At 33.5% G+C, this 20,930-nt stretch overlaps 1 protein-coding gene across 1 annotated transcript in view; it reads right to left on the reverse strand.

Annotated features, from left to right (window-relative positions):
* LOC135841264 (nephrin-like) overlaps positions 1 to 20,930 on the reverse strand; it is a 1,354,679-nt gene that overhangs the window by 507,658 nt on the left and 826,091 nt on the right. Inside the window, exon 5 of the mRNA XM_065358143.1 lies at positions 9,474 to 9,593. Within this exon, the coding sequence (XP_065214215.1) occupies positions 9,474 to 9,593 (120 nt within the window). The remainder of the gene's footprint in view (positions 1 to 9,473; positions 9,594 to 20,930) is intronic.

Here is a 20,930-nt window from a genome sequence, read left to right on the forward strand (position 1 = left end):
ATGAACAAAATTGTAGGGGATAAAATTCCCTTTCAGATAAGGTCATCATTAGTCGCTAAGAGGCTCCGTTCTCGAGATGTATGCCAACTTTTACAATAAACCCATTGTTATCCTAATGTTTATTGTATCATATCCCATAACCAACAGCCTGCAACCGACATCTGTAGAGCGCGTACTTTGGTAGCGGACTTGCCAATTGCCTGATTCAGCATGTCTTCCACCTCTGCAAATGTGTCACTCAGTCGCACTGTGTTGTGAGCGTCAAGTCATCCACATAAAGGAAGCGGCATGTAGGACCTCCAACTGGTTGGTCATTCATTGGTGTAGATATTAAAAAGAATGAGGGATAGGACACTTCCCTGCAACAAGCTGTCTTTTGCCTTCTTGCAAAATCTGTTTAGGAAAATTGACTTTAGAGGTACCATCATGTGTTCTGCTCCATCATGTGTGCAGGAAATATTACAAAGTGCTACTGAATGTATCAAACCCGGCATTAGGCATCTTCAGTTCTTCACTATGTTTCTTTAGGACATAAGGCCAGTCTCAAATTTAAAATCGAGAATTTGTGAGAACAAATTAGACTCTTTGAGTTCTAAAAATGTCCTGTAGTAATTACCTACTTATCCATAATGATTGACCTACTACTCACTTCATCAGAAATTACAGTGGAGTTCTGATAATCATGATAATTAACTAGTAATTACTTTATGATTGTGGTAAATTATGGACATGAATATGACTGCAAGATCTACCTTTAATATATCTACAAGAAGATAGGCGACTCATGAAATACACCAACCATAATGTGTTTCTTTATACCATCATCATCATATTCTTTACTTTTTCTTGGGTAGGTATTATCAATATTTAAAAGTTTGAATATTATTACATTTTTTAGTGATTCTAGTCCTTCAATACTTCGCTGGAGCCAAATATGTACTATCAACTAATAATACTGGAAACTCCATTTAAAATACATTGAATGTTTTTGTCGCAATAATATCGCGATCTGAATGGCCTGGTTTGAAACCAAATCTTATCAAAAATGTTCTGATTGGTTGGTTTATAACTGGTTTGAATCTCAGGCATCCGTGAGATTCGAATCAACAAATCAGATGCTTGTGGTAAAATTTAGTTTCATTCCAGGCCGCTAGGAGGATAACACCATTTTCCTATATGCGTGAATTTGGACTCGAGTCGTATAACCGCTCGTGAGCAATGTTAAAGCATATAAAATAAAATAAAAATTGAAAAAATTTTTGCCTTGAGTGGGAATCAAACTTGGGACCCGCGGTTTCTGTTTTTCCACGTTACCTAACCAACTCGACCACTTCGCTGCTTTCAAAGAGTGGAGTTATTTCCCCATAAATGTGTGCACTTTTTGGACTTGAAAGAAAAATTAAAAAATTTTATAAGTTCACAATGCACACACATTTATGCTGAAATAACTCAACGCTTCACAAGCAGCGAAGTGGCCAAGTGGGTTAGGTGACGCGGAAACATCGACATCGCGGGTCCCAGGTTCGATTCCCGCCCAGGGCAAAAAATTTTTTTCAATTCTTCTTTTATTATACATGCTTGAACGTTGCTTTTATGCATGCTATTCGCAGGCCGAATCGCATGTTTATTTTTGAAAAAAGTCCAAATTCACGCATTAAGCATCAACACGCCTGTTTTTATGCATAATTTTGTCAATAGGGACATGGATATTACAATTATATAAGGGCCATGTGATCCTTTCTTCAGCATTCCAAGCAAATCCACAAGCTAGCATTTAAGTATCGGTATTAGTTCTTTAATTAGTTCAAGTAAATAACTAGTTAGTAGGTTATTACAGAAAATTCCTCAGTTTATTTATTTATTTATTTTTTTAGAAATCTTCACTCAATGATTATCATTAGTGATTTCTCTCCCCTTTATCCTCCTTATACATATAGGGAGCCTCAAAAGTACCGCATTCCTACATTTTCAAGTAGTTTCAAACAGACAGCATGCTTCTCTTAGTTAATCTTCGATGAAGCGAGAAAAACTACACGCATTCGAATCGATATATTTACCACATTTATAACCGCACATCAACTGGATTTTTTTTCAAAGGGGAAATTATACAGCAAGTATAACTCTTGTAGACAAGAGAAAAGCACGTAGTCGAGAGAAATATGGAATAAATTAATTTTTTTCCTTCGTCGTTTTCAAACCACCATCAAGTATTAAAAAATTCCCCATAAATACGACGAGCTTTTTCTCTCCTTTTTTTTTTTGTAGGTAGCTGTACCTCCGCAAAGGTTGTCGTTGTGGCACTTCGTTATTTATAATCGGCTCGTGCGATATTTTGTAAAGCGTAAGTAACATTTTACAAGATTAACACGTGACTTGGTAAGATGGAGGCGTTTAAATTACGAGAGGGAATCTGATATTCTCTCTGCGGTTGCAGTAAATGGTGCGATTGCAGCCGCATAAGATTTGCTTTCCAGGGCTGAAACATCGCTTTTTTTTTCAAATTTGTCCCCGTGTTTGTAGGGATTTGATTTGAATTGTTTTTATTTTTCATTGATTTTTATCAGGTTTAGTGACACTTTAGGATTCTTTGAATTTGGATGTTGTCAATTGCCACAAAAATACGTTTCAAAGACTGAATTTGATTTCGTCATGCTACTCAACGATATTCTCCGTCTATAGCATTGATAAGGTAAACGCATCCAACATCAAGCCACAAAGACGTGAAAGAAAATGTCCAACAGGAAAAAAACCCAAATTTTTCTCGAGCCTCGTTACGTGTGGCGGTGGTTAATCCTGTAAATTAAAAAGTTTTCTCAGACACACACGAAACTCATTCATCTTGGCATGAAATGAAAGGGAAAAAAATCGTCTGCTTTTTCAAGCTTGCTTTATTTATAGGTATATTTCTCTAGAGTACCTCTTATTTATTTTTTTTTCTTGCTACTGAAAAATTATTTTCACGTTGATATTCACTCACCTGTACGGTTTCATTAGAAGAAATTCACTTTAAACACGATTCTCTTGTGTATAAAAAAAATATAAGTTATAAAAAGAGTTGAAAAAATATAACCGCGTTTGTTGTAGGTATTTCCAAAGAGAGGGTTTTTTTCTTTTTTGAGAAAACCGTAATTTTGGTTTTGGTGTTTGAGAGTCGCGTGTGTGAGAAGTTACACGTTTACTGAGCAAGGACCACGTTACATCGGGTGGAGTAATTCTCCAAGGGTATGGAATATTCGAAAGGAGGAATTATTTTAGATGGATGGGTAGGTATATAAGAACGAGTACACAGTATAAAAATACAAATCGATTAGATCACTTCGGTTTTCTATGATTTTTTTGAAACGATATTTTAGGTTACAGTCACAAAATCATTTTTAAAAATCAAAAAGAAACGAGACTGATATGATTGCAAGTGAGTTTTAGCTTTGGCTTTTTGTTTTAGATGCTTCAAAGCTCCATATTTTCATTATTAAGTTATTTATTTTTTTTAAACAACAATCCTCCCAGAACAAATGAAATAACCTTACACATTTGGCAACAATTTAAAATTGATTTTTCACATCTGGATGCACAGAAAAATGCCTGATTTTTATTAAATTGAATTCATTTTTTTTTAATCCAGGCGAAAAACAGGACTATTTGACAATTTTGGTGAAAAACGGGACTTTCTGACAATTTTAACAGAAATTGGGACTTTTTAAGATTTTTGGCAAAAATGGTATATTCTGACAACAATTTTGTAAAAAAGCAGGAATTTATTGAAAATTTCGTCTGAATGTAGGACTGGAAAGAGAGGGGGGAGATGGGGCAAGAAGAGGATTTTTTGGAATTTATGACACAAAACATGTTTTTTTCTGAAAATGTCGACAGAAAAAAAAAACAGCTATTGAATCATTAGAAAAAACAAGCCATCTGCAGCTATTCGCTGATTGCAAGATAATTTTTGCATTTGCTTTCAACATATTATTGGTTGATGGTTGCATTGGTTGCCAAGTTAACTTTTTATCAACTTGAAGCTGATTTTATATTTTCTTGAACTTCTTTTATAATTGATCAAGTGAGTACATAGAATGTACTTACTATTTTTATTAAAATGAAGTCGAATAGGTAAATAAATTTATTGCCATTTAAAAATTGAGTTGAAATTTCTGATGAACACAGTACTACAATTTCCAATCATCACAGATGCAAAAACTGCGTGATTACTTCTTCGAATTTGGCGCCAAAATATTATTGCCAAGCATTTAATAAAATCCTAATCTCCAATTGGCTTTAATTGAACTATAATTGCCATTTGGCTAATATTTTGACAAACTATTCAACTTGGATTTTGAGAAATACTCACATCCACTATAAAAAGTGTTACGTTATTTTTCCCAATTGGCCAAATCACAAAAAAGTTAGCTTTCGATGATAAGTTTTGTTGAAAAATGAAAGTTTCTAAAAAGCGCAAATGTGACATTTCCAACAAAAAAATTTAATATAATTAGGCAGATTTTTTTTCCTAAAAATGGATTAAAAACATGTGTCAAAAACATTGAACGAAAGCACTCGTTCAAAAAAAAAAATAAATAAATAAATAAGAATAAAAAAAGAATTATAAATATAAAAATAAGATTGAAAAAAAGTCATCTGGCAGTTCACAAATTCAGCGAGAATCAAATCTTGTTGGCAAAAATGCCTTTGTTTAAATAATGAACAAAAGAAAATTCTATGTCACTATAAGAGACGATTTTTTATCAAGTCATAAAATCTTGTCGGAAATCAGGGTTGAAATAGACACAAAATTTGGCGAAATTGTGAGCTTTGTAGTGAGGATAACTAATGTAAGAACATTTTTGCCTTGATTCACGAGATATGACATAGATTTTTTTCATTTTGTAAAAAAAATAAGTATTTTATCATTTAATTGAATTTTGGAATATGAAAATGAACACAGAGAGAAATAGTGAGAAAAAACTACAAAATTCATAGCGTGAACGAAATGGCAGACTGAACTCGCAGATGAATTTATATTTTTGTTTACTTTCATCACTATTTCTCTCTACGTTCATCTTCATCATATTTCAACATCCGATTGAGTGGTAAAATTTTTATTGTTTTTTTTTTTTTCAAAATGGAGAAAAATTCTATGCCACATCTCGTGCTTCAAAGCAAAATTTTATGACTTGTTGAAAAATCCTGTCTTAGTGACGTATAGATTTTTGTTTTTTTCATTTTTTGGTCAAAGGCATTTCTTTCACAAAGTTTTTATTTTTGCTCAACTTGTGAACTGCCAGACGACCATTTTTTACTACCGTTATTACGATTTTTTCCCTCGTTAATTCTTTAAAAATATTTTCAAAAAGTGCTTTTATTTTATGTTTTTTACTCGTGTTGTTGAATTATTTTTGAAAATAATTTCCAATTTATATTCATTTGTTTTGTTGGAAATAAAAAATTTGAGTTTTTTCAAAACTTTCATCTTCCAACATGATTTTTCTTTGAAGGCTCAACTTTTTAGTGATTTGGTCAATTGGGCAGGGTACTGTATTACACCCATTAAAGCAATTTGTTTCCCGAACAATGGGAACTTGGAGAACCTCCAAAGGGTTAATAAAGACCACCTCAATTGTTAGAATGCTCAAGTTTTAGAAAAAGAGGGGAAAAAAGGGGAAATATTTTTGTTACCAACCCACCCAGTTTGGAGAAAAAAATGATAAATAATTAATAAATGAAAGTAAAGCCCAAGTATTCGAGTGGACATTGGACAAGTATTAGAAAAGTAGGGAAAAAAGGGGAGAAGGAAGAAACGTCAACTCAAGTATTAGAATGGACAAGTATCTATTGGGATGGAGTTTGACAAAAAAAAAAAACAGACTTTTCGTCAACACAGCACCTTTCCCATAATTTTGGCAAAATAATGGGATTACTTACTTATATTTGGCAATTTTCAGCAGAACGCAGGACTTTTTTGGAAATTTAGGTATAAAAGCAAGATTTGTTGATATTTTTGTGAATAAATCAACCGGGTTTTTTTTGACAATTTTTCCAAAAACAAAACTTGTTTGCCAGTTTTTAATAAAATAGGACGTTTCACACAATCAGAAAATTATAAAGCAAAAATCATCTCGATATGGAAATTTCAATAATTACTTGTGATTCTGATATCAACTGGTAAAGTATTTAACTGATAAATTATTTTCAAGTACATAAATGGTAAATTTCTTGAAATTACTAGCAAATGAGGTAATTCTTACGACAAATTCCTGGCGATTGTGCTATTCTTGAACATGGTTTGATGACCACTTCGAATGGAACACAGAATTCCAACTTGAATCCCCACCCCCTCGCAGCCTCAAAAAAAAATCAATAATCTCAGTAGGTAACCAAATAATCTCAATAAAGTAACCAAAAAAGTGACAAAACGTAAACGAAACATTTCAACGTAGAAAAAAAATCATACAAAAAGGAAGCATAATTACAATTGAAATATTTTGTTTTACAATTTTGAAAGTTTTTGATACAAAAGTGAGACTTTCTGACAACTTTTGGAATGCATAAAAAACGAAAATTTTCAGAAACTTTGTTGAAAAACGAGAATTTTTGAAAAAAAAACAAGAGTTTGAAAAATTTTAGCAAAAAGCAGGAGTTTTGGAAATTGATTGCAAAAAAGCGAAGCTTCCAGATAATTTTTGAAAAAGAAAGTTAGAATCGTAACTCAGTAATTTTTTTAAAAAGCAAGAATTTACTAAGCAAACAACCCCTTTTCCCACTACTTCGAAGTTGAAGATCGTTAATTTCTATAAAGAGTCGCCCTACAGATAGGCAACCTGCAAGAGATTACTTTTCTTAATTTGATGGCCGAAGTGCTATTTACAGCATCCAATATCGAAGACGAAAAGAAAAAATTCACCAACCTCAAACCTGCTCCAGAGTTTGAAATGAACGCATGTTGTTGAACATATTCGATCTGTTATGCAGACAGCAAACGATTAGCAAATTTCTGGCAAAAAAGCGAAGCTTCCAGAAAATTTTTGAAAAAACAAGTGAGTCGTAACTCAGTAATTTTTTTAAAAAGCAAGAATTTATGTAAAAAAGCCAAAATTTGATCATTTTAACAAAAAGCAGCAATTTTTGAGAGTTTTTGTTGAAAAGCGTGGCTTGTTATTTTTTTCCAGTTTTTAGGTTGAAAAAAACGAGCAGTTTTGATATTTTTTACCTAATTTGCAAAAATTAAGACTTCTGTGTAATTTCTGGAAAACAGCAAGATTTTCTAACATTATTTTATTTTATTTTTTCTCTCAAAGAACGATCATCTTTAGCAACTTTTCTTTAAAAAAAGAGAGTTCTGTGTCGATTTTCGTAAAAGCGAAAATTTTTGGCAATTTTTAGCAAACAGCAAGACTGACAATTTTAGCAAAAAGCAGGACTTTTTGGCAATTAACGGTAGAAAAAATGATACCTTCCCGCAATATTTGACGAAAAATCGATTTTTTTCCAAAAATGTTGGATAAAAAAATCAAGAATTTTTGCCAAAAAGTGAGAATTTTCTGCAAAAAATGAGACTGTTTGAGGTAGTTTTGATAAAATATGAGATTATTTTGGTATTTCTGGCTGAAAACGAGACCTTGATAACTTTAGCAAAAAAGTAGGACTTCGACGGCTTCGTATGAAAAAATTAAAATTTGTAAAAAAAAAAACAACAGTAACTTAGTGAAGAGTATCTACTTATGCATCAAAATCCAGCTTTAGATTTTTTCCATAAAAAATGAGTCAAGAATCATAAATGGTACTCTTCAAAAAAATACTGGTTTTTTCCATGACCTTTTCTCCCTCCCTCACTGTTGACGTGCTTCTCATCACAAAAAATATCAAAAAATTAAATTCAGCATTAACATTTGGCCTGGTTATGGCTTGATTAATTTTTTTTTTGCCAGCTCCAAATTTTTTCTTCTATGTAGTTGGAATACTGTTCTTGTATAGTACCTAAGAATGAAATAAAGAAAGAAATCTGGCTTTTCACACTTTCACTGTAGCCATCCTTCAAGGTGCACAAAAAATAGAAGATTTCTTCAAAAACAAAAAAAAAACATTCCGCCAAAAATGATGGAAAAAAATCAAGGCCAACTTCAAGCACGAATTCACATAATGCTTTTACACCATCTTATAAACTTTTTAAGAGCATATACATAAAAAGGCACCAAAAAAAAAACTACCAACGTACATCTTTTCTCTACACATAATACACATCTTTTTCGAGTAATGTCTTTTTCCTCCTCGCAACTCGAACCTGAAAAGACTGCACATAGACTCTTCTCATCGCGAGAAAAAAATCATCTACAAAGTTTCATTTCTCACGTCTGTTTATTGAGTCACATATCGCGAGAGAGTACGTATTTTTCGTCGTCTTCGCCTACAATAAAATACATCTATGCTTTCGCGTAATATGTTAATTCTCCGAACGGAAATTTCCACCAATAAAACCATTCCACACGCTAGATAATGTTAAATGAAATGTACCCAGTAGGTACCCACTCTGCCTATAACTGAGCTGATCTCTCATCGGTGATAACTTTTCCCTTGTAGGTATATTTTCCATATACCTGTATCTACACTCGACCTACCTACACGCATATCCGATGATAATAATAATACAAATATGGAATATTTAATCAAGTACCCAACCGATCGATGAATCTGCTCGAATTTCCAGCCATATGTTAATCGTCATAAATTAACTCATTCGAAAGTACAGGATTCGGACGAATTATATTAAGATTCGTGGAAACCATTACACGCACGTAAGCTATTTATGTACTTATTATAAACCATATACCTACTATACAGGTACACAATATTCAGTCACCGAAATTTAGCCACTACAAATACATATCCATCTACCGGGATATTGTATACATTTTATACACAATAACCGACCACATCTCGTACGATGATGATGGAGGTTTATAAAGCAGCCAGAATTTATTATCGCAGATGTTTAACGAGTATTAGCTTCTTATTTTTCCACAAACACGACGAAAATATAATCTCGTTACCGTATACGTTTTCAAAAGAGAGATACGTTCATCTTCATACATGTAGTATGATAAAAGAGAGGGAAAGTTCAATCAACTGTTACGTTAATCGCTCTTTTCGCTTTACAAATATACACACCCAGCATCCCTCACCCTCAATCCCTCATCGCCCTGAAAACCCAACACATTTGACAGCTTCATCCACAAGGAGCAACATTTCCAATTAGATCTTGGCGCATAACTCTCAAAACCCGAAGATTAAAATACACAGAATAGGAAACTATATACCGAGCAGCACATTGCGTTAAATCCGCGCAAAAACTGTTCCTTTCAAAATAAAGTACATTTTCGGCGCATATTTGATCAAAAATTGACCCAAATGTTTACAACTTTACCTCATCTCGTCTCATCCCTCACTCGCTACTACTACGATGAAAATCTTAATGAATATCTTACCTCCAACAGCGATACAAGTTGCCGTCAAAGAAGACCCCACTGTAATTGCGGGTAATACGAACGGATGGCCTAATTCCGTACCCCGGACTGCTTCCACGATCGTTACATTGTGTACGGGAACTGAAACACACGTAAAATATCAAGTTTTTAAGTCGGTTTTTTTTTTTGGTCACAATTGTTGGTGTCTTCTATACATTAAAACATATAGGTATATATAGCATTAGGAGATGAATGAAATTGTCTCTCGATGGTGATGGATATTCGCCATCCAATCAATAAACACCCTTCTCCGAGTGTCTCCGAACCTTGCCATGGTACGTATCGACGATGCTCTAATTAAGACACTTTATCACGATGATTGATTCAACGAAAAACTTTTCCAAACCGAAAAGTAACGCGTTTAGGTACCATACCGACGTACTAACGAATTGCTGGCTGGAAATTTATTACGTCTACGATTTCGGATCATTGTTCTATACGATACTCATTCCCCAAGAATTTACCATTACCCAGCCATCTGCAGCTTTTCTTTGAGTAAGTTTTTTTTGGCTCACCATGGATGGATTTTTTTAACGAGCTGAACACACAATTATTTGGGGCTGTTGACTTGGAAAAAAAAATACATATTTTGTACCTACACATAATTTATTAAAGACATAACTCATTCCGGCTCGTTTGTCTGGAAATCGATTTTTTTGTCTCATAAGATGACTCACAACACTCAGAAGTCTAATAAGGGAACCTCACTAGAGCCGAGGTGTCCACCTCCGGAATCGATATCTCTATTTTTGGCGAATTTTTGAATATTCAAAATCAATTGTTATCAGAAATTCACTTTTTTTTTAGTGCTTACTTATCTATTGAAAATTGTGGAAATCGGTTGATATAGTTGGGATAGGAAAAACTACTGACGGTGGAAGGAGACGAGAATTACTTTGTACAACCATTTCAGATAACAAGCCATCAGCTATTCGCTGATTGCAAGAGAGTTTTTGCATTTACCTTTTGCTTATTGGGCGATCTAAATTCTAATGCTGTATGCTTTTGAATAGTTCTTCAACAAATCTTGATGATATGATCAATATAATCTCACCTCAGACATACACAAAATATCGCAATTTATTTTATTTTGAAAAATTATTAATTTTTCTGAATTTACCCTTTCAATTCTTGTATAGCTATGTACTTATAAAGATGCCCGATTTTTATAAAATTAAATTCATAATAATCTCTGGAATTTTGCTAAACGAAATATTGTTATATTTTATTTTGGAAAATTACAATCTTCACCGATTCGATTTGTTTTTCTTTGTTGAAAAAAAAAAATGAAAGTTACCCGCCAAAGTTATACCTACAATTTCAGTTTTGGCTTATTACATACTTCCTCACCGTTTTATCTTCATTTTCATATCAATATTATCTACAATAAAGTTTTGAATTGAAATCGGAATTCAGAAACAAATAAGCATAGGTAGCTAATTATTTTTGCATATTGCTTAGCATTTTAAAAATCTACACGAGACGATGACGATGACGACACGACGATGACGATGACGATGACGACCATGAAAAAATAATTACTCCTTAGGCGGGGAATAATTACACGATGCCTAGTTAGCTCAGAAGGGCTGATTTTTCCTAACTGCACTACACACATTTAATTACGAGATACATAATAAATAAAACTCATTTTACTTATTATGTATATTTACACTATTTACAAGCATTATTAGCATACACTGTGTAGCACACCTCTCGATGTGGTATGAAAATGAATGAATTCAGACAAGTAAATGATCTAACTATTTGCAGACAGATATATCAGCAAAATTATGTAAGGTAAGTGCAGCTAATTACGCCACGTTGGCAATTACACCACTACCGCAGTTCTCATGGTAAACGGGCACATGGCGCCGTTTGACGATTTTTAGGTGATTATAACTGTTAAAGCCAAGGTAGGAAAACTAAAAATATCACCAGACCGGATAATTTTCTGATCTATGGCTCGCTTTTTCGTAAATTTGATGCAAAAAAAAAACATCATGTTAAATTGATCACAGTTTGGAAAACTGCTGTAATCCCGCACAACAATTGTCGACGTCGACATTTACATCGACTACGTTTTTTCCAACATGATGATGGAAAAGTGATCAATTAATTATTTAGTAGGAATCTTCTGTCCGTACAAAAGCCAAATAAATGAAAATTTTCGAAATTTTCTCATTATTTCTGATACCTCTACATGCCAGATCGACATGTAGATGTAAAATTCGATGCTCGAAATTTACATCTACAACTATGTCGACCAATTTTTCAGAATTTAAATTTCTGTTTTAGTGTTTAAAAGTTTAGTAAACATTCAAAAATATGGTCTTGTTCAATGAGGAAAACAAATTTTTTAGGGCGTTGACGAAATTATTCACTTTTCCACAGTTTTGAGTTTTAGATGATATGATGTTGATATTGTGGATGTATTTGTTGATGTCGAATTTCACATCAACATTAACATCGACATGTCGACATGAAAAATGGATTAGTTTAGTACTCTTAGATAAAGTATTGCACCATCTATGATATAAGAAATTTCTGTTCGACTGTTTGATTATACAGACTTTTCGTCTGTACTTCTTCGGAAGTGGTCTTTGCATCAACGCTGTTTTCAGCACGAGCAATAGCTACATCAGAGGAAATCATTTTTGGAAAAAAAAAATTATAAATTTTTAAACTCAAATTTTATAAATTTACAAAGTCGGAGGTCGACATAAATTTCGATGTGAATGTCGATCCATCCACATCCGTCACTTTTGGATGCCTCATGTCGATGTGAATTTCGACCCTGTGTCGAGCCAATTGTCGACACGAATGCAGATCAACATCAGTCGACAATTACATCGACAATTAGCTCGACATAGGGTCGAAATTCACATCGACATGAGGCATCCAAAAGTGACGGATGTGGATGGGTCGACATTCACATCGAAATTAGCATGGTCATTGTTGTATGGGTAATAAAGGGCAAAAAAAATTATTGAAGAAATGTTTCCTGTAGTAAATTTAATTCCGATTTCAATGTGATAAACAGTTTTTCATTATTTCTCAAAGTAGGTATCAAAATGTTGAAAAATATACAAAAGTACCAATGTTGAAAATTACGCCACTTTAACAAAACGCTTTCAGGACTTAGACATATTTGTCCAAAATGCTAAGAAATAATTTCTAGCGATGTTTTTATCAATAATTTTAAATAATTTTTTGGTGGTGGGGGGAGAGTGGCGGAATTACCTGCATATCGCACCTAGGGAGTTATAAGGTCACATCTCAAAAAAAATTGATTTTGATGTTTTTGCATTTTTGGGGTTTGTATGACCCCCCTCAACCAAAAATAACACTTTGAGTTGGGTACATTATCTAGATCATGTAAAAAATCCAAATGGCCTAACTCAAAATCCCAACAACATTGCAAGTTGTTTGGAGTTATAAGGTGACGTCTCAAAAAACTCCACCTTTTTTGAGCAAATTTTGTACATACAAAGTGTTAACAAACAGTTTTGATTGTTTTGAATATTTGTCAGTTAGAAATAGTCACAAGGAGTGCATTTTTTATTGGTTTGTACCAAATGGAAAAATTTTTTTAAATTGATCACTTTTCAGAAAAATGAATTTGCACATACTTATAATGAAATTTTAGTTTTTTGAGAAAAACTCAAAAACTAAGCACTGTAGAAAAAAACTAACGACATTATGTCGATTGGAAATTCAATTCTCTACAACTTTATTCACATGAAATTTTTTTTGGACGCTTCCTTTCGCCTCCACATCAACTTTAATGAAAGGTTCTAACTCAAAATGTTTTCCAAACATTGAAATATTTCCTCTTTAAGATTTTATTTTTCAAAGTGTTCTTATGCTAAATGAAGGTAGGATACCAGATCTTTAAAATGAGGTGCTATTCATTCCTCACAATTAATATGTTGATAAAAATAATGAATCAAGTTAAAAAAAAGAAGAAAATCACTCTCCTGTAAAATTTCACTTTTTCGAGATGTGACCTTATTACTTCCGAGGTGCGATATGTTGATGATTATGCCACTTTGGTAAATAATATTCAGAAATTGAGGGGGTGGAATAGGGGGAGGGGTAATGGAAAATTGATATAGGGGGTTCTAGCAGGACTTGGATAAAAAGAGAGGATAAATCTCCCTTCCTAGGTGTTTAGTTTTTTCCTAATATTTCCTAAGGGAGAAATATTAGTATAAGTTGCCAGGATAGCTCAATAGAAGAGGCTTTTTAAACATCATGCTGAACGACTATATGCAATTATTATGAGATGACGAGAGAAATAGATTCTAACACCAAAACAATTTAAGATCATTTTATTAAAACGTAATTTACAAAGACATCATTAAATCCTTTTACAAACATTTATGGTTGCCTAAGAGCCGTTTTAAGGCAGAGATAGAATATTTTTACATCAAAGTACCATAAAGTATCACTTGTATTTTCCAAAACTATCGATTACAAATATAACTTTGATGGGTAAAAATACATAATTTGAACCAAAGAGAACAAGATGTAATTTTGAACTAACTCCATTCGAAAGATATGTTAATAAATTAATTGACCAAGTACCCACGCCCCCAAGTGCTGTGGTATACTTAGCCATCTACTCTAATTAATTGATAAAGCTAAATTAATTAGATATGAGTAAGTTATTTCAAACTTACTTACCAAACTGTTCATGTTTACCATCTTTATCAGGGGCCTTACGAATACTAAAGGCGGCGATGGCACTTAACTAAACGAGGTACATTTTAATTCTTTGCACAATGTATGCCTGACCGGTTCAGGGGGACATTGCCAAAAAGATACAAATTAATGATCATCGGATCCATGATCAAATTACCAAATAATTATCCACTGACCTGAGTGGCGTAACTTAAAAGAGTAGACCATGATTTTCACCATCACTACTGTGAAATTATTTCTATCATCGGATGAGAAATAATATGATAAAATCACGCCGATACAGACGTTCTCGACGAGGTACCTATTTACTGCAGGTTTAGGAGCCAAGTGGTTTTTGGCGCTAAAACGATTCAATTTATAGAAAATAGGGTTAATTAGGGACCTCCCCTTAGTCACGTGGTAAAAAGGGGTAAGAAATGCTCGCGGCATCGGTAGATTTCAAAGGGATTCCGCGACCTGCCAAAAAGTGAGCATTCTTTACAATAAATTTTGATAAATAATGTTCTTATTTTCCTATCTCGAGCCATAAATGTCGCGGAGGCTGTCAACCCTTGTCTAATAAAATACTCAAGTAAATGAGAAGGGTTGACCGCCTTTGACCCGCCTGTGACGTCATATGTACGAATACAGAGTATTTGTACATTTCTAACTCACTAAATAGTTAACACGTTTCCATTTACGATAATAAGTAGGTATAATATGCATCCCTATAGCTGGTACCTATCATAGGAACCACCTAAGCCGATGCGGGCCATCTATACTATCACAAAATGTTTTTTTTTTTCAGGGAAAGGTAGCCAATAAGATGCCCAAAATGCCAAATGATTTTTGCCACTTTTGTGAATAATTTTCTGGAGGAAATGAGTGGTAATGGTGGAGGGGTAAGAAAATTTTTTTTTGTGAATGGTAGCCAATTAGATGTACTTTGAAGTGGTTCATTCACATTTTTGCCAAAGATGCATTTTAACCCCACTAAATGACCTCAAACCTTAGGGTGGCGTAATTAGCTGCACTTACCTTACATGTGATGAAAGATTCTTAAATATAATACATCTAATAGCTAAATTAATAAGCAATAATCATACATTACGACACCATGGTCAAATAACAATGATTAACACTTAAGTAATGAGTAGTAAATGTATCTCACCATTTACAGAACACAGTACGTGTATTCCTGTCTCTTTCGGGGGCCTCCCTACCACTAAAGGCATCAACAGGACTTGACTAAAAGAAGTACACATAACACTTTGCATCGCCGATGTCCGGATACATCGGGAAGTACCAAACAGATTCTATTTAATTGATCATCAGTCTGATCAATCAAATATTAAAAACAAATTACTTTAACCACGCACAAGGTGGGTTAGCTACAAGACTAGGCTGGGAGATCACTAAGATTCCCATGGGCCTGAGATTACATCAACACGACAAGGAACCAGCTAACGCGTATTACCGAGACAAAGTGAAGATTTACCGCCAAAATAGATCGTTATATAGGCAGAGATCTTCTTCTTCTATACCACGTGATACTTTTGGCGCAATTGCTAAGTACACGTATAGATTGTAAATCAAAATGATTTACGACTCTTTTTCCTATTTAAAGTAATAAATGTCATCAAAGTACAGAGCCGCAAACCCTTTTCTTACCTACCTAATATACCTACATATAGGTATATGCGATTGTTGTACATTCCGCGATCCTCCGATCATTGACTCGAACCTTTTCTCATCTATATGAAGGGTTCAGTTCAATGACCTGATGGCAGGTACGCAATGTACAAATGAAACGTCATTCTATTTATAACTACACACCTTACCGAATATTTTCAATATAGGGAGTATTTATAAGAAGCACTACCTAGACCTACGGCAGTGGGGCCAATCTGCCCTATGACAAGGTCTTAAAAATGATATCAATTCCCTTGAATTGAATCTCACGATTTTTGAACATTGTGGAGCCCCCAGCGCAATCTTAAATTTCTCCAGAATTCTAAAATTTCTCCAGAACGCGAGAAAATTATCTTGGACAGGTAAAAATCGAGTTGTGGTGTGTTCTAGAACTGTTTACCCAATTTAGCCACATTTGAGTGGATTTCCAGGTGGACAACTCGATTGCATTTTCCTGACCAACTGATTCTAATGATCTAGGTAAGTTGAGAATGCTGACAAAAAATGTTTGTGAAGACTCACTCCTTTCCAAGGAAAGTTTCAAATCATGGATAATGTTTTTTGCTGAAATTAACTAAATGTTTAGATACCTATCACGAATAATTAAAAAAAAAAAAAAAAAAAAAAATAGAAAAACGGAGAAAATATCATAAAAGTCATTTTTAAGTTCTAGAAGGTCAGATTTGATACTTGAACTAAAAGTCTATTTCAAAAATTGTTTAATTTTTTCAGATTCCAAAAGTCCAACATAATGTCAAGAATTGAAATTGACATTTTTTCCAAGTTCTCAAAAGTCTTATCCAATATTCTAAAATTAGCTTACTCTAAATTATTGAAAATTGGCCAATTTTTTTTCAATTTTTTGAAGTCGAACTTAATGTTTTTGGATTATTTGTAATTTTTCCAAGTTCTCAAAAGCCATGCAAAATATTTTCAAATCTGTGCTCTGAATATTGAAGATTTATCAAGTTTTTTTTCAATTCTTATCAAAATCTCAGAAATTATTGATTTTTTTCAAAGTTTTTTGAAGTCTGACATTAGGTCGAAAATTTTTCAGAAATGAAAAATCAGTTTTTTCCGAGTTATTAGATGACTAAAATATTGTGTGACATAATATCAAAATATAGGAAAACAGTAATGGAGTAATTCATTCCGAACTGTAAGAGTTCATCAGTCCGACCGACATAGTAAGTAATCTTGAAAATTCATCAGGATTATTTTCAAGTTCTTAAAAGTCATACAAAAAACTCGAAACTCTGACATAATATTATTAAAATGTGAAAAATTGGTCATTTTTTCAAAGTTTTTAAAAGTTTGGCATAATTTCAAGGATTTACCTAGAATTCGAGAACTTTTCATATTCTTTAGAGTCAGAAAACATGCAGTCGAAAAGTCTCAAATGAAATTTTCCTTGACATATTACTTACGTATATCGAAAATTCATACCTACAAATTTTTGATATTTTCAAAAGTAGTCTGACATAATGCCAAGAATCCATCGTGATTTTCAAAAAAAAACCGACAAGTCAGAAAATCAAAGATTTTTTTCAATTTTCCAAAACGCTATTGAATAGATTTTCTTCCAGGCTTTCAAAAGCCTGATATAATGTGAGAAAGCCGTACGTATGAATAATTTTTCCAAGCCTTCAAAAGTCAACATAACACGAATCTGTGTCAGACAAATTTCTGAGTAACCTCCGACGCAATAAACATATCCATGTTGAAAACGCACTCGAGATGGTCCTTCTGAAAATCAGCTCAAATGTGAATAAACCCTTTAAAAAAGTCCACCATAATTCATAACTCGATTTTTAGCTGCCCAAATTAATTCCCAGGACCTGGAGAAATCGAAAATCGTGCTAAAGGCTCCAGAATGAGTTGGACCCAGTTGGAATGACGAAATTCAGATGCCAAGGGAAGGGGGAGGGGAGGCGATTTTAGAAAAGGATACAGCTATTCGTGTAAATTTCGAAGAATTTTCCCAAAATTTGATATCTGAATTTTCTTCTTAAAAAGAATATTTTGGTTAAAAAAATCGTACTTGACATCTCTGCCTGGAAATCTACCCAAATAAGGATAAACTCGTTGAATAGTTGAATCGAGAATAAATAACTCGAGAAATTTTTATTCTGAGTTTAAAATTATTCAAAAACATTTTCAGCTCTGGAGAGGTGCCCCTGGAGAAGAGATATGAGTCCCTAAAAAAGGGGAAGTTTCTAAAAAAATTGTAGTTTTTTTCGCTCTAGTCCCTAACCCAACCTGTTTTGGAAAATATGGCCCAATCCTAAATGAAAATATTTGAGATTCGTCAAAAATGAATTTTAGATGCAAAAAGATGTAGATTTCAATATCCCACTCGAAAAATTTTAAAATTTGCCTCTTAGCATCCGTCCCCCTCCATGAGGGCTCATTTTGGGGCTTCAGCGCTTCAAATGACTCCTAAATGAGCATCTACTCACCCGTCTACAATATCGATGCTTTGATTTTTGGTCAACCTGAACCAGTGTGAAGTCGTCAAAATCCAAGACCACCACTTTTAAGAGATCTATTGAGCAAGTAAAAATCAGCATAATCGCTCATTTTTGGATAAATTGGTGTTTTGAAAATTTTTTCTTTGCAAATATTTCGCATTAGTTACGCCAAAATATTGAAAGATACCACTCCTGAAACCAGGAAGATATTTTGGAACGCAGTAGTTCTAATTTTTCGGTCAATATTAGGTACCAATTTCAAAAAAAGGAGAAAAATCGCCTAAAATCCTATGATATTTTTTTAAATTGGCAATAACGACCGGGAAATTGGCACCAATGCGTTCTAAAATTTTCCCTCAGTTTTTGGAATGATAGCTTTCAATATTTTGGCATAATTAATACGAAATAGGTAAACGTGTTTGCGAAGAAAAAAAAATTTCAAAACACATGTTGCCCAAAAATGAGTGATTTGAAAATTTTCAACCACTCAGTAGAACCCTAAAAGTGGTCTTGGATTTTGACGGCAATAGCGTAGATCAACGCAGAATCTCCAGTACTTTCATTTGAGACTGTGTTATTTTTCCCAAAACAGGTTGGGTAGCGAGTAGCAACAGAAACAAAAAAAACACGATTTTCCAAAAATTCCCTTTTTTTATAGCTCACATCCCCCCTACAGAGGTACCTAGGGAGTTACAATTTTTTTTTTTGGTTCACTTTAAACTCGAAATAAAGGTCTCTGATGAATTTGGGCAACATCTTAAAACCTTTGGGGGGGGCGATCCACCCTAATAGTCACATATAGATTGATGATATAGTCTATGAAGTAAACGTAAAGTGTTATAACCAATAAGTAAGGCAATAAATTTACTTCATTTTCCAATTATATTGACTGTACAAACAAACATCAAGAGTAAATTAGTTACTAACAGCTTTTGTTGGATTCAGATACCTAGAAGGCAATCCACACCGAGAATCACACAACTCGCGCAAAAAAGCAAGTTCATATCTCAGGCAAAGAATTTACTCTAGCTCGTCGCCCCTTTTCATCTGTAGAATACCTACCCACAAAACTCGTATATGGGTGGGCGAATATATTGTGGAGGAAAAATAAAACGCGCAGCTCGTACGCTCCGCAGTAATTTTTACTAATAAAAAAAGCAATAAAAACGAACATTAATTTAAGCTCTAGATTCATGTTCGGTTTATGTAGCTTTTCGTGTAAACGTAATGCTACGAGTACAAATACTCACTACCACATACTCTGTATACGTATGTACTACACAAAGTAGATATATTATGTGTACATATACAATGCTTAGTACTACATACATAGACATACATGCGAGAAATTCACTAAAACGAGTACCTTTTGTAGCGATAAATTTCAGTGACAAGGCGAGCTAATTTCAGCAATTTTACAAAGTAAGCCCCCGACAAGCGACCGAGTCATTTATAATTATTGTTTCTGTGCTGCGCGACCAACAACGCGACACTGCTGAAAAGATTATTTTCTCTGTGCAATATCGAAAGGATTACCCAAGTAGACGTTGAAATACAAATAATCATAACATAATGTAGGTATTTACAAGTACCTAGGTACCATAGAAGGGCAGGAAAATTCATCCTTTATGAATGAGATGCGGCTGCAGCCAGTTAGTGAGATATGTGTTACTGGAAGCAGAGTTTTCCAAGAATCCATCTTTTCGTACATCTCAGTAATGTTCGTTAAAGTAAGTAAGTAAACTTTTTCTATTTTAACAGGCTAAGAATTGTAGAGAACAATGCGGAGATGCTATAATATTAATTACTCAAAACTGGGGTTTTCAGCAATATCCAAGTTGATTTTTGCAAATTGAAACAAAATGGATCAAGTGTCAGATTACAATGATTAAGGCAGTTGCGAATTTGTAATTGTATCAGTTCAATGGAGACGACTTTTCAAGTTGAATCGTGAATTACGATCCTCAAGAAAAGTTCTAGACAGCTCTCCTCTCATTATGGCCTTTCTTACGACGACCTAATAACTGAAAAAACAATTGAATAAGCTCAAATGAACGTAGCAAAAAATCAAACTTTCAAACTCTCACTTTCATAAAGACTAGATAATTATGTTATTTCTGATCTGCCTACTTTTTCCATAATTCGTAAATTTTTAAAATCATATTCAAGTTTCAAAAAAATAAACATCAACCCCTTTCCACAGAAAAGAAAAAAGTAACACTGAAGTAATTTCCTTAGTTTCCATAGTAGTTTCATTTTCAAAGTAAGTAATTTCAGTTTTTTTTTAAAAACCCTAAAAACTTTATGGAAGGCCACAGAATGTAAGTAGTAAATATTTACACTACCCAGATCATTTATTATTTCAAAAACAATATTCCACAAAAAGGTTTTAAAAAATCTTCATACAATTTTTTTATTTTCAAAAATTTGCAAAAAATTAAAACATGAACTTCACGATTATCGCTCAAGATTTAGATAACGCAAGTTAAAGGCACGCCGTTCCAATTCAGCTTGCTTTTTATGTGAAATCGAAGAGCAAATCGATCATTTTCTCTAAAACTCTGGACAT

Source organism: Planococcus citri, chromosome 3 (assembly GCF_950023065.1).
Source record: "Planococcus citri chromosome 3, ihPlaCitr1.1, whole genome shotgun sequence".
NCBI classification, from domain to species: Eukaryota; Metazoa; Arthropoda; class Insecta; order Hemiptera; family Pseudococcidae; genus Planococcus; species Planococcus citri.